The 19,393-nt window shown below is 31.2% G+C and overlaps 5 protein-coding genes across 6 annotated transcripts; 2 read left to right on the plus strand and 3 right to left on the minus strand.

Moving 5' to 3' along the window:
* The first annotated feature begins 1,242 nt into the window (after positions 1-1,242).
* On the plus strand, positions 1,243-10,318 carry LOC105281057 (ABC transporter G family member 23). The gene is given in 15 exon segments (XM_026969662.1): positions 1,243-1,567; positions 2,007-2,615; positions 4,852-5,050; positions 5,857-6,127; positions 6,362-6,594; positions 6,890-7,079; positions 7,250-7,336; positions 7,443-7,555; positions 7,711-8,096; positions 8,461-8,576; positions 8,740-8,810; positions 9,002-9,090; positions 9,312-9,368; positions 9,371-9,487; positions 9,918-10,318. Coding segments are annotated over 13 exon segments (2,229 nt in total). The 5' UTR covers positions 1,243-1,567; positions 2,007-2,615; positions 4,852-4,853; the 3' UTR covers positions 10,220-10,318.
* A 128-nt stretch (positions 10,319-10,446) lies between these two features.
* LOC113562017 lies at positions 10,447-11,157 on the minus strand (the record flags this gene model as incomplete). Its single annotated transcript, XM_026969901.1, has 2 exons — positions 10,447-10,941; positions 11,056-11,157. Coding segments are annotated over 2 exons (300 nt in total), but the record flags the coding sequence as incomplete, so codon positions are not given.
* A 1,841-nt stretch (positions 11,158-12,998) lies between these two features.
* On the minus strand, positions 12,999-16,239 carry LOC105281056. Of its 2 annotated transcripts, XR_003406515.1 has the most exons (8): positions 15,548-16,239; positions 15,162-15,381; positions 14,937-15,063; positions 14,472-14,602; positions 14,203-14,349; positions 13,959-14,129; positions 13,577-13,820; positions 12,999-13,496 (listed from the first exon to the last, which is right to left on the minus strand). XR_003406515.1 is itself a non-coding variant. In XM_026969468.1 (7 exons), the coding sequence occupies exons 1-7, from the start codon at positions 15,555-15,557 to the stop codon at positions 13,706-13,708; spliced, it is 921 nt and encodes a 306-aa protein (XP_026825269.1). In that variant the 5' UTR covers positions 15,558-16,239; the 3' UTR covers positions 12,999-13,705. The 2 variants fall into 2 exon arrangements, 1 of the variants encoding a protein (XP_026825269.1); XM_026969468.1 differs by having other exon boundaries at positions 12,999-13,820.
* Positions 16,240-16,917: 678 nt separating this feature from the next.
* Positions 16,918-18,250, plus strand: LOC105281055 (putative methyltransferase C9orf114 homolog). Its single transcript, XM_011342003.2, has one exon. It carries the CDS (start codon positions 17,098-17,100, stop codon positions 18,220-18,222), a length of 1,125 nt encoding a protein of 374 aa, XP_011340305.1. The 5' UTR covers positions 16,918-17,097; the 3' UTR covers positions 18,223-18,250.
* Positions 18,251-18,296: 46 nt separating this feature from the next.
* LOC105281050 (ribulose-phosphate 3-epimerase) lies at positions 18,297-19,347 on the minus strand. The gene is made up of 4 exons (XM_011341994.3): positions 19,111-19,347; positions 18,856-18,963; positions 18,569-18,790; positions 18,297-18,448 (listed from the first exon to the last, which is right to left on the minus strand). The coding sequence occupies exons 1-4, from the start codon at positions 19,345-19,347 to the stop codon at positions 18,329-18,331; spliced, it is 687 nt and encodes a 228-aa protein (XP_011340296.1). The 3' UTR covers positions 18,297-18,328.
* Between the last annotated feature and the right edge of the window lie 46 nt (positions 19,348-19,393).

The raw sequence follows: 19,393 nt of genomic DNA on the forward strand, positions 1-19,393 counted from the left end.
CATACATATCTGTATGATGCGTTAATTTCCTCTGACAATAAAACGTTTATGAATTCATGTGTTCATGTGTTTATGGATTTTTTACTTACAATTAGTCAGTTGTAAGAATATGTGATGTATAGAAACAATTAAATTATTTGCTAAATTGAGTAAAAGCTAACTTATTTATACAAAGTGAATTTAACTCAATTTTCGCGTGGTAGTCAAAGAACTAATTATTTTAAAAAGTTTATTAGTAAAATTAAAATGGTAAGAGATTGTATTGTGTCGAGCATTTATATCTTCTAGAAATATTAAAGCAGCGTGTTTACTGCGTACATATATTTTTTACATACATGTGACTTGAGGAATAGGTCGATATTTGTACCACATGACGCAACGAGTTTTTCCGCCTTTCTCGGTTTTATAAGAATCAATAAGAAATTATTTAATATTGAAAAGAACGTATTCATTTCCATATTTTTTAACACTTTGTTTCTTATAAATAATATTATGTTTTAAGAAGATAAGAATGTTTTAGTTTCATGGAATAACTCTTTATAGTAAACATTCTTTAATAATCAAATTTGTTTTCGTATCATTATTATTATCGTTATTAATTTTACTTAATTTTTAATTTTATTATTTTATTATCTTAAATTTAATTGTGAAAAACTGCAGTGCGGTGATTTCTTTGTTTGAGATGTATCATTTTCTCCCGCAATTCGCTATCTCCTGTATGACTAAACAAGAATTGTAATAAGAGCAAAAGATAACATCTGGTAATATCCTCTGCTTGAGCAGACCGGTTTTGAAATGTTTTTACCTTGAAGAGAAGATGTAGAGCGTCACTGTGGGGAATAATTTCATATTATAATCTCAGCATCCTTCAGTAAAACATTTCATGTATTTCTAAAAGATTTCATGTATACACATACGCTCTTTAAATATTTTTCAATGCAGAAAGTATGGTATCGCAATATAGACAATCTTTTGAACTTGAAAATATTTCTTTAAACAGCTCTGCCGTTGTTCCACGATCTAAAGCTGCACTAATACCTTTGAACATTTCCGCAAACAGTTCAGGATTTGTTTGAGCGCCATTACAGAAGTGCAAAGCTTGCCCCCTCTAAGTCTCTTTTACTCAAAACGGATGATTGCACAAGCGACGTTTGATTGTCCGTAGAGGCCTGACTGCCCCAAGCCGAGCCAGTTCTTACCGAGCCTCGTCGCGACCAAGCGGTCACTCTTACTCTCGTACGGCCTCTCGATTTTCTGGTTGCACTTTTAAGTCTGATTCTTCGTCGGTGTGCTTTTGAATAGGAAATACGCGAAATCGGCATATCGTGATTGGTGTATAATATTTTCATGTCGCTCTGGAGTATCTCAGAAATATTTGAGATTCTTTATGACACAATTTTGCGTAAATTTTCAATTCTTTTGGAGTTTTGAAAAATTTGAAGAAAAGTTTAAGAAAACAGTGTGTGATTAATTAATTGTGATTAATTTTGTTAATTAATTGAAGAATATAAAACAATGTGAGCAGGTCGGAAGCTGAGTTCCCTCGCAATGGACTTTTATGAGCAAAGTATTTTGGAATTTATCCTTTGAATAATGAAACTTGCTGTTTCTTTTTACGTGCAAACCGTTATAAGATTCATAAGTTTTCTTTGTCAACAAGTTTTTTTAATAATAGCAAAGTAGACATTTGTGTTAAGGTCGTTTCTTTTGACGACATTATTTTGAAAAAATTAGATTTTCTTTAGTTAAATGTATGCGAATCAATCTTCCAAAATACTGTAATGCAACATTTAATTTTTTGTTTCTCTAATTAATGCTGAATGTTTTGAGAATTCATAGAAAAAGAGAGAGAATTGACTTCGTATTAAATTATTTAAAATAATAGAATAGAATTTTATTTCTCGGGATTAAATGTTTAAAAATGAAGAATTCGTCAAGAGACAAACAAAAAGAAAGAGAAATGTAACTTTTAAAATTCATCTTTTTCTTCTTTCTTTAATCTTTAGAGCATTAATGAAGAATCAGACGTGTTAAAAAGTGAAAACTAGAAAGAAAGTGTATATTTTTCAAAAGGAAATAATTGCTGAAAATATACTGTGTGTAATTATTATCAAGAATCAAAATTCTTATTAGAATTATTATAATGCTCATCAGCTATTGAAATGTATTGATGGATAATTAGCCAAAATAATTGGCTTGATGATTCCACAAAATGCTGTAATAAATAAAAAGACTGCTATTATATTTAAATTAAACATTAATTTGCATATGGAAGATTAAGCCACTTAAAAATAAATTGTTTAAAATTGCATCGTTAATAAAACAGAAGAATTGCTCAAAAATATGTTCCTAAAGGGTCTTCATCTTTAGAAACAAAAGCGGAACATGCACCTGGAAAAGATATGCTCCAGAGTTGTCAGTCAGTCAAGTGGAAAAATACAGTGACATAAATAAGGAAATGATTTAAGCAAAGAAGAATCGTATCCACGTATACATCACAAAGGTGTTTTTGCTAGTTGACCTTATATCAACTAATAATCGATCTTGTTCTGTAAGAAGGCGTGGAGGCAACACTCGTCATCATAATTAACATTGTCATCCTTAAAATCGTACAGGTGAGTCTAACTATTTGCTTTATTTATGCATTGTATATCTTTGTACCAGGAAAATGGAGATCACGATCTCTTCGCTGGACTTTGACGTTATCCTTGCAAGAAAATCTGTCGAAGTTGATGATCGCTCCAGTATTATTAACTAGCAATTTTTTCTTCTCTTCTGTAATGATAGAAATCAATGTAAATTGACGACACAACAAAAAGGCCCTGCGGCATGATTGTATTTGATATATAAGCAGGTCTCCGCAGTGTGCGACACGTATTGCAAGGTTGCCAGTAAAGATGGAATAGATCTAACTCAACTAATAATTAAATTAACAATTGAACTAACAAGACTTCTAATTAAATAAAAACGTGTTTAACTGATAGCATTTAACATCAAGTTTATAAATAACATAAAGATTTTAGCTGTGATTTTTAACTGCGATTATTTGTTATAATTACTTGTAAAATATGATATTTTTGTGGCATTATTTCATAATTTAGAAAGAAAAGCTTAATAACACTTTTAAGTTTTTATTAATCAGGAAGTTTTAGTTAAAAACACTTTAAATCCACTAAGTATTATCAATTTTAAAAACACTTTAGTTAAAAAAATTTTAATGCATTTTTGTTTAAAGAACGTATCATCATCTTTGATCAAGAAATGTCGATAATAATATAATATTTCAATCACTAACCATAATTATTAAATTTACAACAAAGTATTGCATACTGACGAACTTGCTCGGCAAATGATTACGTCTGACAGCATATAAGCAAGTTCATCGGGAAGAAATGATGGCGAAGAGAGTCGAAAGAAAGGAAAGCGATCGGACGTAACCTTAGGCGGTCTCTCTTCGCTGAATTGCTCTTTCGTAATACGTCTCTTTCTCTCTCTCTCTCTCTCTCTTTCTCTCTCACGTAAAGAAATGAGCAAATTACGTGAAAGTAGCAGTGTGTTGCGTAGCACGTAGCTTACTCATCGCACAAATTTTTCGGTTATTTGATGTAATAACACGTTAAGACAGGTTTTGTAATGTACCATTCTTACTTTTTGATTATTCATTGATGTAATTTATTAACACGACAGATCGATCTGAATGCACAACAGGTGATGCGCGACTTTTCAGACTCACATGAATCTTCTGGAGACTATTCACAGCTTACTGAATTGCTATTCAATGACGTCAGTTATATTTCCATGTTCAAAAAAATCAAAATTTTAAATGTCATGTCTGTTGTCGTTACAGTAACATCAATTTGCTTAATGTTTAGCGAAAGCTATAGGGTTTTTCAAACCTCATAACAATACCCAAGACTTTCTGAATTGCTGTAATATTTCCAAATCAATTCTACTTTCAAGACTTTCTGAATCTTAAACGTTACGCCAAACTTGTGAAATAGCAAAAATAACATTATTTTTCTTAAGCCATTATTTTTTATTATTTTAGTAAAATCTAGGAAACTAATCTTATTAAATATAATATTGATAGCATTAAATGCTATTTTTGAAAATCTTTGCATTCTGGTGAACGTTCTGATGTTTGTAGTTTGATCATTGCGATGCAGAAAACTATGTGAAAACAAAACTTTGTGCAACATGACCCAATTAATTATTCGTTGTAACAGTAGATGTGACGCAAGATGTCTAGATTTCTTAATGGACCTCACAACATGGAAATTTCTTTGAGTCATCAAGTTGCGATTTAAAAAACGATTTTTAAAAATCCACACGTTATCTTTTACTCTTACAAATAAAAAGAAAGATGAATAATAAACTCTCTTTGCTACTTTTAAATCTATCACTGATATTTGAAACTCTCTCCTCTTTTCTCTTTCTCCTTTTTCTATCCCGTTTCCCGTTATTAAGAGCTAGATTAATCCTTTATTGTTCAATATTATATGCACTGTATTCGGTCAGCAGTATCTTATGATTTGTCAGTGATGTAACGAACACTCTCACTTATATGACCGGTTTAGCTGGAGAGAGAAAGAAGTTCTAAACTCACGCGAACAGGTTCCTAGTTGATTCGCGTCATGCGTAATTCATCATTCGATAATTTGAAAATGCAATAAAACATTATCATGTACTCACATAATCCGTATCAATAGACAGAAAAAATAAGGCACGTTAAATTCACGACTAAATTATAAAAATGGGAAAACAAATGCGAGATTTTTTTGGTGAATTAATACGAATAAATAATGAAGTAAACTGGAGAAATACAGACTTTATACTTTTAATAAAATACAGAGATGGAAAGTGCAAGCGCACCGGGCACAGTGCTGGAGCTGAAAACACGAAGACAGCAATTTCAGACGCAGTCGTCAACCTTGGACACGAGAAGGAGGCAAGCGGTTTGCGTGAGAAGAGCCTGCAAAAAGTATGGCTCCAAGAACAACCCGAATGTCATTTTGGATGGGCTTAATATGACTGTGCCAAAGGGTACGATGTAAGTTTCTGCCCTTGTATGATTAATTAGTAATAAATACTTATTTATTATTAAACTATTTGTATGTACCTCCTTATCTTATTTCTTGCAAAAAGGTAATGTAATCTTTGATATTTAATAACATACTTTCAAACTTATATATAGCAAAGGAATAGAGAATAGAATTAGGTTAATCATTTTGGTCGAACAATTAAGTAGGAGAAGTTTAAGAAAAAATTCCACTCGGTATTAAAAAGTTGTTTTTTTAGTAATACAATCGTAATTTTCATGAATAATAATCATATACATTCATATTTTTATAATATTCATAAAAATGATAATATCTGTGATATTTATGATTATTTATGATAATTTTCTTTATAAGAATAAGTGAAAGAGCCGAATTGATTTACATAATATTTATTTGTATTAATATTGAATTGTATTGTATATATAATATTTTATATAATAGTGACTTCAGTGTTGCAAAGAAAAGAATATTTAGTTAATAGAATAGCGTGACGATCTCCAAAAGTGTAACTCGTAACACGTAAAAATTTTTTACGTTACCATATTCATTTGTGCAAGAATACAAATCCAACGATATTTTTTTATGCAAATGTTACAGAAATATAGAATAGATTAACATAATATGCTTTTAGAACTTCAATTATTCATATGAATCATGAGCAAACATTCCGTAGATGAAAAATATATTATTGTACGATTTAATTCACGTGCTCGTTCCGTGAAAGAAACAAATTTACATTTCATATTAACAATTCTTCTCTTCCAACAAGTCTTGTAACAAGTATTTTATTATACAGTTATGGACTACTTGGCGCGAGCGGATGTGGAAAGACTACTTTATTGTCATGCATCGTTGGCCGAAGACGTTTAAACTCCGGTGAAATTTGGGTACTTGGAGGCCGCCCGGGCTCGAAGGGATCCGGTGTACCCGGTCCCCGAGTCGGCTATATGCCGCAAGAAATTGCCCTCTACGGGGAGTTCTCCATTCGGGAAACGTTTATCTATTTCGGCTGGTGTGCCGGCATGACGACGGAGCAAGTAGAAGACAAGCTGGAGTTTCTGATCAAGGTAGGAAATATCGGAATTTAAAAAAAAACTTCACGATTTGGAAAGAACTTGTTTCAATGAAGTTTAATTGCTCTAAATTCCTATTTAAACAATGAAACCTCGTATAGAAAAACGAAATAGAGAAAAGCCTTATTTGAGGAATTGCATTATTTTCTTTTTCTACTTCATCAATCATACTTATATTTCCATTACATAATATTGTGATTTAATATAATGTCTTCTGATTGTGTGCAGTTCTTGCAACTACCATCTGAAAATCGTTTCGTCAAGAATCTATCGGGTGGCCAGCAAAGAAGAGTATCATTCGCTGCAACACTTTTAGCCGATCCTGAACTTTTGATACTGGATGAACCGACAGTTGGGGTTGATCCTGTGTTACGGCAGAGCATCTGGGACCATCTAGTACAGATTACTAAGGGCGGCAACAAAACAATCATTATTACTACACATTATATTGAAGAGACCAGGTAAATTGTTATAAATATAATTATATGTTAATATAATATTATTTATATTATACATAGTTAATATGTTAATAAATGTGTAATTAAACGCTTCATATTTTGTAACATAAATCTTTTCTTTCATGTTGTATAGAAAATAAAAAACTTAACTGTTCTGATATAATCAAACATTTATCTTTTAAATGTCCAAAAATATAAAATTTATTTAAATGTTTGCTGCACATTGAGATTCAATATTAATTCAATAGTGACACAATCTTCTGTTTTATTAAAGATTATAGAAGTTATTATCTTGCAGACAAGCCGGTATGATCGGCCTCATGAGAGGCGGTAAATTTCTAGCGGAAGAGTCGCCAAGAAGGCTCATGGAAATGCATCGATTAGACACTTTGGAGGATGTTTTCTTGAAATTAAGTAAAAGACAAAATTTAGGATTAAGAAGAAGAAGTAGTATTCTAAGTAGCGTGACCGGTGTTCCGCCAGAAGATGTAAGTGCAAATATGAAATAATTTTCGCACGATTTTATCTTAATCATTTTCTTTTTATTTATTTGAGAAAGATATTTTGCTTTTATTATTAAATAAGACATATTTTATTTGAATATTATTTAATCTCATAATTATTTAATATCATAATATGCTTGTTTCTTTGTTTACAGGATGTGGAAGATGAAATGAGTGGCGAATTTGGCGATAATGTTAGCGTGTCTAGTCGAAGGAGAAGTGTAGCCGTTACGGATGGCAATGTAATAAGTTCTATAAGTTCTTTTGATTCTTTTGTTGTTTTTTAATAACTTGAATAATCTGCTTTCTTAAAAACAATTTTATTCATTTTTTCTATTTTTTTAATAGATGCCAGAGCTACCTCCGGAGGAAGAAGGTTCTTCGAAATTTACTATGCTTAATTCGATGCATATGAAGGCCCTTATTTGGAAAAATTTACTGTGGATGTGGCGGAATGTTGCGTAATTTAATCTTTTATACTTTACATCTAGTTTTATTTCTTAATTTATGTTAATGGAAGAAATCAAATCTGTTCTTAAATTCTTTTGTTTATTTTTGTTTTGATCCTACCTGACATTGTATTACACTTATTCTCATTTTTGCCTTCTTCTCGCAGAATGATGTTGTTTATTATTGGATTACCGGTCGCCCAAATTATTCTCTTCTGCATTTCCATTGGTAAGGATCCCGTAGGTCTAAATGTAGCGATCATCAATAACGAACTCAACAACAGCATGGAACCTTGTATTCCTACAACCGGATGCGATTGGTCACTATTGAGTTGTCGATATCTTCAGCAACTGCAGAAAAGAACCGTAAAGTTCCTCCCCTACGATACTGAAGAAGAAGGTAGAAATGCTGTGGAAAACGGTTGGGCATGGGCTTCTATAACTTTCCCGGCGAATTATTCTGACGCTCTCATGGCGAGAATAGATGATGGCAGATATGCCGCGGATTGGGATGTCGACTTTTCGGAAATGAAAGTTGTTATGGATATGTCCAGTAAGTTCCTAAAAAATGTAAATTACATTTGTGTTAATTAAAACGGCCAACTAGATATATTAAACATGTTACATATAAAATATAATTTTTATATATTAACAGTCATTTTCGGAAAACGTACATGTACAAACATTTAATATTATTTATTTTCTTTATAATAAGAAGATATTTTTATTGTTCTGCTTTATTAGTTATAGAAAATGTGATATGTAATATGTGATTATCGGAAAATACGTGAAATATTATTATAAGACTTTTCCACAAAATCAAAATCTTTAAAATGCGATATTTTGTATGCAATTTAAATAATTTTTGTCCAAGAATAGTATTATAAAATATATTGTAATGCAACATATTATTGCAGACCAACAGATAGGACAACTGCTGCAACGGGACTTGATTTACGCATATCAAGATTTTACGAAAGAAGTCACTGTGGCTTGTGGCTATGGCGAGAAGTTGACAAGTATACCCGTAAATGTGAGAGAATAATTATATAAATACAGTCTAAATTTCATTAAGCTTTACTTTTAAGTTTTAACTCTTTATTTTCCCATATTACGTTGCTATAAATTATGATTTATACTACACTAATTATTATTTTACATAATATAACATACATTAACACTAATCCTTACATCAGTTCAAAACACCAATCTATGGGCCTATATCTCCTAATTTCACGGATTTCGCAGCTCCTGGAGTGATTCTAACGTGAGTATTTAAAATATTTAGACAAACATTTGAATAAGTGATTAAAAAAGTATTAACTGTTACAAACATATCACAATTTATTCATAGTTTTTAACAATAAAAGCGTGAAATTTGCATGCGTTGAAATTAATAATTTTCAATAATTTTAATTAGTGACTGAAAAATCTAAAGAAACATTTGTATTTTCTCAGAATCATCTTTTTCCTCTCGATTGCATTGACATCAGGCGCTATGTTGCTAGAGAGAAATGAAGGCTTGTTAGAAAGAAGTTTGGTATCTGGTATGTATAAATAAATAAAGATAATACGAAGATAAAAAGGATATTTTAAAAGCAACATAATTATAATATTAAATATTAAGCAGCTTGATATTTATCAAAAATTGTGATAAATAAGTAAAAGCAAAGATATTAATCAAATTTAAATAAAGAGATCTTTTTTATAATTAATACGCCTTAAAATTGACAGATATCTAATTATAATCCATCTAATTTATTTACAGGTCTTACTGGCACGGAGATTCTCTTTGGCCAAGTAATTACTCAATTTTTGGTGATGTTGGGCAAACTGTGATGGTCCTCATAGTATCCTTCGCTATCTTCAGAGTCACATGTGAGGGTGACATTGGCTGGATCACTACGTTGACTGTTCTTACAGGTCTCTGCGGCATGTGTTTCGGTAATCTATTTTGTTTTAATATTTGATCATTGCATCAATTCATTATATATCTGATTCAAAACCATTACGTGTAATTTAATTCCAATTTAATTCCGTATTTATATGTATAGAAGAGATATAGTTTTTCAATTTTTCATTAAAAAAAGTAGATATTTGATACGTAAATAAAATTAATAACGTTTATGATACGTATGAGATATATTAACTAAGAATAAAGAATTTGCTTTTATGTTTCCATTTTCTCTACTATCAAAATTTTTAAATTGATGAAAATGAAATTGTGTAGATAGTATCTCTTTCTGAGAAATGTAAAATTCATATATACTGCATTTCATTTAATTACATAGATAAATATTTTAATTTTTGGAAATTATTTCAAAATTGTTAATATCCTAATATTTATGAAAAATATAATCCACACAACTTTCAGGATTTGTTATCGCCTGTTATTGCGACAACGAAAGAAGCGCAACATATGTGGCAATGGGTTCTTTCCTTCCCATTGTGATGTTGTGCGGCATCATCTGGCCCGTAGAAGGCATGCACCCTACGTTGAGATATATTAGTTTCATATTACCTTTGACAAAGAGTACAGAAGCGATGAGAGCGATGTTAGCCAGAGGCTGGCCGATATCAGACCCCGTGGTTTATTATGGCTTTATCGCCACTTTTATTTGGATTAGCATCTTTATGAGTTTAGCAATACTGCTGCTTAAATTCAAAAAGGGTTAATTTAAAGGAAGGGGGGAATAGTTTTTTTAAAGGAATATATAGAAATTTATCAAGTCTGTAAATTGTAATATAAGAAAAAATAAATAATAAAGAAAAACACACACAATTATTATTTTATTTTGTATAAATTTAGTATTATATTAAAGAATAATGTTACTAAATAATAATATTTTAATAATATTTTACACACACATTTTATATACATACATATATAAGTCTACTTTGCATAAATTTCAGAATTAAATTTAGATTTCATTAAAAGTAAAAATATTTTGTCTATGCATTACGAAAAATTATTAACTTTTCAATGTTGATTTTACATGTGCAAGAGAAGTAAAAGGTTTAAAGAAATAAATTAAATATTTCATAAATTGAAGTCTATTAATCAAAATTGATTTAACTGATTAGTTAGATTCCTTTAAAATAGAAGTTGACAAAAAATGTCAAAGTTTATTTACATAATTTATAGTTCTCTTACATCAAAATAATATAAATGTATAATAATTTAATATCAATATGGGTCACTAAACCGTCTGTCGTACTTGTCGATGAAAAAGACAGAAAACCTGCAACCAGTTATACAAAGTAAATATTGCTTGCAATATTTCGTTGCGTTTGAAGTGCAAGCCATCCAAGAAAAATCTCACGAAGAAAACTATAATTTCCACAATGATAACGCAAAGTTGCATTAGCAACCAAGGCGCGTATAACATGGGGTATTCCTGCGAAAATGTATAATTGTATATAGAAGCAATCAGTAAATTAAGTTGAATTTTTTCAATTAATATATTTCTCTTTTGATCATATCATCATATCATATCATAATCTGTATTCACCGTTATAACGCCTAACATAATTAAAGTGTAATGCTCGATTCCCAGTATGGACGTCATTAGCCTCAGGTCTCTTTCCACGTTGAAAGACACTGCAGTCGCCGTTTAATAATTCATCAGTATATATGTATTAATATATATATATATATATATATATATATATTTATACATATATATTTATATTTATATTAATATAATATAATAATTGTGAAATTAAGTTAAGTAGTAATTTATTATTTTTTTAACTTGCTATAAATATATATAATTTTTTCAAATGTAATAACGTAGAATTACCTTCTTGGTTGTTTCTATAGCGTGATGTCCCAGCAGTTTTGTAATTCAACGTGTGTATTATATCAAAAGCCGTGATTACCTGATGGGATTTTGCGTTAATAATATATTGCATTCGTTATTAATAAATATCTTTTTATTTTATTTAACGCGTTTCAGCCATTAAGTTAAAACATGATGGAAGTATTACGATGGACTAACGGTCCCAATAAAGCCCAAAATAATCACGTATAGTGAGCTACCCATGACATAGTGATCACACAAAGAACAAACTGCATGCCCAATCTTCTGCAAAATAAAACTCATATTATTATAATAACTAATAATTATATTAAAAAGAGAATCCTGCCTTATATATTTATATATTTAATTATATATCTTTTCCTTTCTTTTCTCTTTCTCCTCCTCTTTCTCTGGTTTTCTAATCTTATACATTAATCATACTATCTCATATTATTATCTCTTACAGATTATATCTAAATGTGTAATTTACTCAATTTGTTAAAAATTAAATTACTACTAATATATATCTTAAATTTAAGAGAAAGGTATTTAATTACAAAATATCTGCTATGGACTTTCCGTCGATCACGAAAGGCCATCATTTATTTTTTAATTCTTTGTATAATCCAATCCTTATAACCACAGAAATGTCACTCTTTCTCCAACTTATATCACAAATATAATTCAATCAACGAATGATTTGGATTTTCGTAAATATATTTTCCACAAACTTTGGAGTTCGTTTTTTACTCCCTCGATAGATCGCAACTTGAACTTTGTATTAATTGATAAATTGATAAATAAACCTAACTTTTGTTAAACATATTTGACATAAATTATGTAAAACAAACAAAGCAAATTTGTGACGTTGTCTTATTAATAGTATGATAAAGTAAAATTTCATAAATAAATAATTATTTTCCAACTTTATGAAGTATATTTAGCCAACTAAAACTAAATCTTGGACACAGTTTATCCAGTTATGCCAACATTTGCTAATTGCATCAAAATTATCATATATGTATTTTGAAATATTAGGAAATATTATTTATATACTTATACATTTTATATACTTTGATTTATTACATTATTGCAAAAAGATTTATTGCTATTTGTCATAATGAATAGTCTGTCAAAGTGCTTTCACAGCAATCATGAGAATTATCCAGAAAAAATAAACCTTGACAAATGCATTTACGATGGATATCCAGCAAAAACGGTATTTTATTATCTATCAATTAAATTTGTTATTTTATAATATAATGTGCAAAATTTATTTATTAGTTACACTAATTGAATTTAAAACACATCAAAAATCATATTTAGATCAATTTTTACACAATCTTAATGCTTTATTTTACAGGCAATCGAGCCTAACGTATCACCGCGTGTACTTAAAAATCAGTGTGACGATTTCCAAATAAACGAAGAAGTTGAAAAATCATTGAAGAAGCAACCGTTTTCCGGCGATGAAACTTTCAAAATAATCAGAGCAATGTTATTGGCATTGTTAATATTGACCGTATGCTCTCTTGGACGAATGCAATACACTATTCTGGAAAACGGCCAGATTCTTTCCGGTTTTGTATCCTCAAGGAAGGCAATCATGTTTAGTTTGGGATATTCCATCTCGAATTCCATAATGTCTGTCATTGCAGTTGGCATGCTTATTTATTCTATTATTTTAGTAAGTGTCATTAAGTTATACTACACACATACACACTTTAATAATGGTACATTAATTTTAGAAACGACCACAATTCAGTTTGCCTCTAATAAGTCTTTTTCTGAGAGAATTGGTGTGCGATTCTTGCTTTGCGGTTATAACAATTTGGTACTTATTCAAATATCTTCAACTGCAAATCGCGCTACTTTATGCTGCAGAACTACTTTCACTGATTCGTAAGTGTTCTTTTATTATCCTTCCATTATCTTACAAAGAAATGTAATACAAACATTTTTCTTATAATTCTATTTCTAATTTATATATCTAACTCATGCTTTCTTCTTTTATTCTTTATTCAATTTATTATCATTAATTTATTTTCGTAATAAAGACTTGTATATGACGTTGGTACTTTAAATTGTTTATCTTTAGTTGTGGAAATATGGACATGGTTCAGTGTTTTGTGGCTTTACGAGCATCGAACCTTCAAATCATGTTAAACATTATTAATAGATATCAAAACAAACAACAAAGGAATTTTATATATAAATTTTTAGTTATTACCTGTATTTCTTATTATAAACATTTTGCATATATAAAGTTTATAGCCTAATGCTTTTTAATTAAAAAGTTTTTTAATTAAACTTTTATAAATATCTTTCTCGTTGATGTTTCTGCGAGCAGATTCTTTAATTATAATGTAAGCGCCCAAGAATTTTCAATTGTGTACACAGTAGGACAATCGAAAACGTCGATCGAGCAAGGTGATTCTAAATTAAGCACTCGTACTTCGGGACAATTATCAATCCTGAAAAACAACAATTTATGATGAATATGAAACTATTTCCTCTATTTCTTCCAATTATTTGTCATTTCTATATTATTTCGTATAGATTAAAACACATGCAGTAAAAAGTGAGATAAAAGAAGTATAAACTGAGAATACCTTGGACAAAATTTATCCAATGCATCCTTTAAACTTTGAGTGGCATTTTTTGATATTTCTTGCAAAAAGAATCCTAGAAATGCTTGACAATGCACTTGTGTTGCTTGCAAATCGTTCATCAGATCGATCGTAATGGATTTGTTAAGCGTGCAGTCTTGATTTCTCTCTTTACTTTATAAATAAAATAAAAGTATTTAAGATAATTGCCGATTATTTATACATAGTTATTTATTAATGCACTTACATCCATCGACATTTATGAATGGTCGACAAGTTGCAATAAGCACTAGGATGCATTGCAACACCAGAAGAGTTCCAGAGTAAGTATGCCTTTGCTGCCATTAATAATAATTCATTACTCAAATGTTTTGTAATGTTTGATAATCTTGACCTGATAAATATAATTAAAAATAGTTTTTAACTAATAATAATTAGATTAAATAAAGACGTCAACTTTAAATCAGCTAAAAAAAGTATGTTGAATACCGTATAATGAGCAATTTATATAATTACTTGCTAAAAAATTCATCGACCAATAAATTCTCAACGTGAATATTAGCGTTTTGAGTAGCCAGTGCCATTTCAAGATGAACTTCCGGTATATTAAATGCATTGGAAGTGCGCATCAAGTTGATCAGATGTATCTACAAATTATTATTTATGATTATCCCTAAGATTAAGATCATATATTAATATTAGCAAAAACAGAAATAGTTAAAACATGATCAAATGTATTTATTATCGAAATATAATATCAATACTTGTTAAATAAATAGTAAAATTAATAAAATTTTTATACTATTTTATTCCATTTTTCATAAAAAAATTTTTATTTTAGAATATCTGATTAATTAAGTAAAATAAACCAGATATTAAATTAAGTAATTAAAAATGATATTTTAACAAAATAATATTTGATTAAAATGAATTAAATATACTTATAAATAAAAAGTGATAAAATTATAAATTCTGATATACATTCAGTTCTGGTTGTTTTCTAGCTGCAGCTTCGATGTAGCAGAAATCTCTTGTGGACCAAAGCTGCGAAGCTTCCTTCACAAAATAAATATTAAACGGATGTTCATCTTCGAAAATCTTCTGTTCACTAAAAAATTGATAAATTACAATAACTTATCTTTCGATACTTCAGAAATCTGAATTATTTTTTTACAAAACATAGAGCATTTTGTGATGATTATATACCAGCAATGGTCACTGGATGATTGAAATATTATCATGACAAAAGGACAAAGCATCAGACTTATGACGAGACACGCTATCACGAATGAAATGAAGACATTGTTCGGCCACTTTTCCAATTGATTTGAGACACCTTTCAGTTTCACGGATTGGTATTGATCATCTTGAAAGGTATCTTCGAAGTAAATGTACGGAATCTCAACATTCTTGAGCTCCCCTTCGCCTAAGAAAAAAATCTTATTCTTTCTAAACTTATTCTTATTAAAATTTTTATTAAAATTCTTATTAAAATCTGAGAATCTAAGTTTTCACAATTTTATACAAACCAAAGTGCAAATTTATATAAAAAAATCATAATTCGTAATTCATGACAATTTTCAAGTACTTACACTTCGACATCCCACGAACTTTTCCGTTCAGTATTTTGGATCTTTAATCAACGCCAGTTCGAAGTTTGAATGTAAATTGCCGAGTCGACGCTTCGTAATAAAGCCGAGCGGACATTCAAGTCGCAACGATGCGGACGTTGGAAAATTGGCAAGGTAACCATAATTGTGCAATCTGTGCATGTCACAATTTTGCAAGTTAATGTGAATTTAGCCAATGAATATTACGAGTGTCCATAATTCTATACAACCAGTTTTGAAATGTCATACCTATAAAGTTATAATTTAAATTGCAGATATTTGGGTACACGAATAATAAATAAAGATTAAAAAATGAAAAATTAGTGGAAACTATTTTTACTTACTAGAAAATGCGCTTTAATGCCACATACCATACACCCCAGCTAAATGCGATCACGTTTCACAATTAGAGATTTCCGCGCACGCGATTAATTAATTTTCGACTGCGAAAAACTTTACTCTGCATTAAAATAAACGCGAACGACTAACGCGCTCATATGCACACTAGTTGAGTTTTTCGTGCTATATCAGTCAAATGCAATTGTAAAGTTTTAATCTTAAATGAAAATTTTATAACATGAGAATACATATATATGCATACCAAAATATTGTGCATCCTTGAAAAACCGATATCAAATATCAAGAACCTTGAATTCAAGATCACACAACATTTTATTGTTATCTGCCGACAGTACTACATCAACGCAGGTAATATTCTTTATAATATATTAATAATTGAATATTATAACCAATTGCGTCTTTTTAAGCTTTTTCATGTAGTGGAGATTTGAGTACAAAAATTCGCCCCGATACAGCCCCGATTACGAATATTTCGATAGCTTTCGTACTTGTATAAATCACATTTATGATTATATTTATACAATTCAATAGAACAAAATGTGAATAACATTCAAGTAATTATAAATATAACCAAAAAGAATAACTTTAAAATTTTTAAAAAGGTATGATCGCATCGCATCATAACTGTAGAAAATATATTTCGAATAATATATATCATATTTTACAAGATAAAATACAAATTAAAACAACACAATAAAACTACTTACTTCTCCTTTATGTTTGCAATAATATACCAAAGTGTCTAGCGAGCGAACGTCTTTTAACTTGGCTCTCGATAAGGAATTACAGGAATACTGACTACAGAAGAATAAACACTGACATTTATTCAAAATAATGAATGATTCTGAATTATTCACGGAATGAGTTCAATCTCGTTCCGTTCCGCCTAGGGATTTAATAATCTTCCATCCGATGACAGTCCGAGTTCCTAATCCTCTGTCAGGCTACACATTGGTGATTGGGAATATTGGGATTGCAGTTGGAGCTAGGAGATTGACCAATCAAAACGCAGCAGGCAACGTGCGTAGTCTGACGCGGACAAAACATCCACCGTGCTTGTGCATATGAAGAATTTTTGAGGTTAGATTGTCTCAGCTTGTTGTTAAGTGATAACAGTACTGTTTTTAATTTTTGACAAAATTAAATTCTGGCGGACTTGAGACGAGGAAATAATGTCGGCTGCAAAGCCCGAGGTGAAGAATTGGAAAGAGTATAATCGCAAGCGAAAGGAGCTTCGAAAGCAATGGAGGGAGGAGCAACTCGTGAAGAAGGCCAAGAAAGAAGAAGAAAGGCAAGAAGAAGAAGAAGGGAAAAAGCCGGCTTGTGAAGTGAAGGAGCACGTGGAGACCGAGAGGTACGAGCGTCGAGATGTCTGCACTATAAGTATAGCGGTGCCAGGGTCAATCCTCGACAATGCTCAGTCTCCGGCACTGCGGACATACTTAGCGGGACAGATTGCACGTGCAGCGTGCATCTACAAAGTGGACGAGGTTATCGTGTTTGACGACCAGGGCGACATCACGGAGGACGAGAAGAAGAAGATCAGGAAAGGTGACGCGCTGGGTGAGAACAGGCCCGGATGCCTACAATTGGCCAGGATATTGCAGTACTTGGAGTGCCCGCAATATCTGAGAAAGTACCTCTTCCCTATTCACAAGGACTTGCAGTATGCAGGTGTACTGAATCCCTTGGATGCGCCGCATCATCTGAGACAAGCGGATGTATCTCTGTATCGAGAAGGTGTGGTTACTAACAAACCCATAAAGGCTGGCAAGGGTTCTCAGGTAAACGTGGGACTCGCAAATGATGTTCATGTAGACAAGGTGTTGCTCTCTGGAGTAAGGGTGACAGTGAAAATACCGACGGAACAGCCGAATCCAAAGAAATTGAAAGGTATTATTGTACCACCAAATGTACCGCGTGTAGAGAATGACATCTATTGGGGATACACTGTCAGATTAGTTAAAAATCTAACGGAAGTACTGACAAAATGTCCATACAAGGGAGGATATGACTTGACGATCGGCACTTCCGATAAAGGAACATCGATTGATGAAATAGAAGCAAGAAGCTTGGAATATCATCACTGTCTTATCGTATTTGGAGGCTTGGCAGGATTGGAAATTGCTGTGGAAATGGACCAGACTTTGGATGTCGATGATCCATCCTTGATATTTCATAAATATGTCAACACCTGTCCTCAGCAAGGATCTCGGATAATCAGAACAGAAGAAGCGATTCTTTTGACTCTAGCTGAGTTAAGGACTAAACTACTGCCTAAAGAAATTATTCCTTAATAAAATAAGTGTCATCGTCTTAAGAATATAAAATAGTGCTTGATATTATTCCCTCAAAAATATTTGTATAGTTGTACATTTGTATAGTTGTATATTTATAACATTCTTAATATCTCTTGTGATAGTCCAAGTAACAATCAACTGTGTCTCTAAGAGTAGTAATTACTTTAGCCTGATCAGCAGAGCCTATGATAGCTGTACCAGAAACAATCATATTAGCACCAGCCTAAAAACAAATAATATAATTGATTTGTAATCAATTGAAAATTTAGTTTCAGCATATTAAATTTCTTATTTTTCTAGAAAAAATGTGTATTAAAGACATTGTTAATTAAAGAAATTATACCTTAGCACAAGATTCAATCGTGTTTAGTCCAACCCCACCATCAACTTCGATGTTTAATCCAGGATAAAGCTCTCTTAACCATTCTACTTTCTTTAACATTGATTCCATAAATTTTTGCCCTCCAAAACCAGGTTCGACTGTCATTACCAAAACCATATCTGCTAAATCTACATAGGTTTTTACCACGTCCACAGGTGTTTCTGGTTTGAGCGCCACACCAACCTGTTTAAATTTGTTGTAATTCATTACATGTAATTATTCAAGCATCAACTTTTAAGAAATATTACCTTCATTCCTGCTTCCCTCACTTTTCTGCAGACCAGAGGAACATCTTCAACTGGTTCAACATGGAATGTATATTGATCTACACCAGCATCAGCCATGGGTTCGATCCACTGCAATCATTTTTTTCAATTTAACAAGTTTGCTTTTTACAAAAATTTTCTTTGATAAATCTTGAACTTTTGTCAGAGAATTTATGGAAAATAATTATGTTAAATCGAAATTTACGACGATTATAAGTTACACGACATTGTGCATACCTGCTCTGGCTCGGATACCATCATATGAGTTTCGAAGAAGGCATCTTTTATTTTACTACGCAGGCACTTTACAATCGGATGACCGAATGTAAGATTTGGAACGAAGTGGCCGTCCATCACATCCAAGTGCAAATAATCCGCGCCATTATCCAGCAACTTTTGCGATTCTTCGTAGAGCTTCGACAAGTCGGCGTTCAAAATCGATGGGCCGATTTTCGCGTCTAAACCCTCTGCCATCTTCTCGGAGGCTCAACGCGTGTCTGAACAAGAACGTGTAGAATCA

This window comes from Ooceraea biroi, chromosome 5 (genome assembly GCF_003672135.1).
Source record: "Ooceraea biroi isolate clonal line C1 chromosome 5, Obir_v5.4, whole genome shotgun sequence".
Taxonomy (NCBI): Eukaryota; Metazoa; Arthropoda; class Insecta; order Hymenoptera; family Formicidae; genus Ooceraea; species Ooceraea biroi.

Coding starts and splice junctions, on each gene's coding strand:
- LOC105281055 (XM_011342003.2), top strand. CDS start 17,098: ATGTCGGCTGCAAAGCCCGAGGTGAAGAATTGGAAAGAGTATAATCGC.
- LOC105281050 (XM_011341994.3), bottom strand. CDS start 19,347: ATGGCAGAGGGTTTAGACGCGAAAATCGGCCCATCGATTTTGAACGCC. Junction 18,791..18,855: donor TGAGGGAAGCAGGAATGAAG/GTAATATTTCTT, acceptor AAATTTAAACAG/GTTGGTGTGGCGCTCAAACC. Junction 18,449..18,568: donor CGATTGAATCTTGTGCTAAG/GTATAATTTCTT, acceptor ATTTGTTTTTAG/GCTGGTGCTAATATGATTGT.
- LOC105281056 (XM_026969468.1), bottom strand. Junction 15,064..15,161: donor TCATCCAGTGACCATTGCTG/GTATATAATCAT, acceptor TCAATTTTTTAG/TGAACAGAAGATTTTCGAAG. Junction 14,350..14,471: donor GTCGATGAATTTTTTAGCAA/GTAATTATATAA, acceptor TATATTTATCAG/GTCAAGATTATCAAACATTA.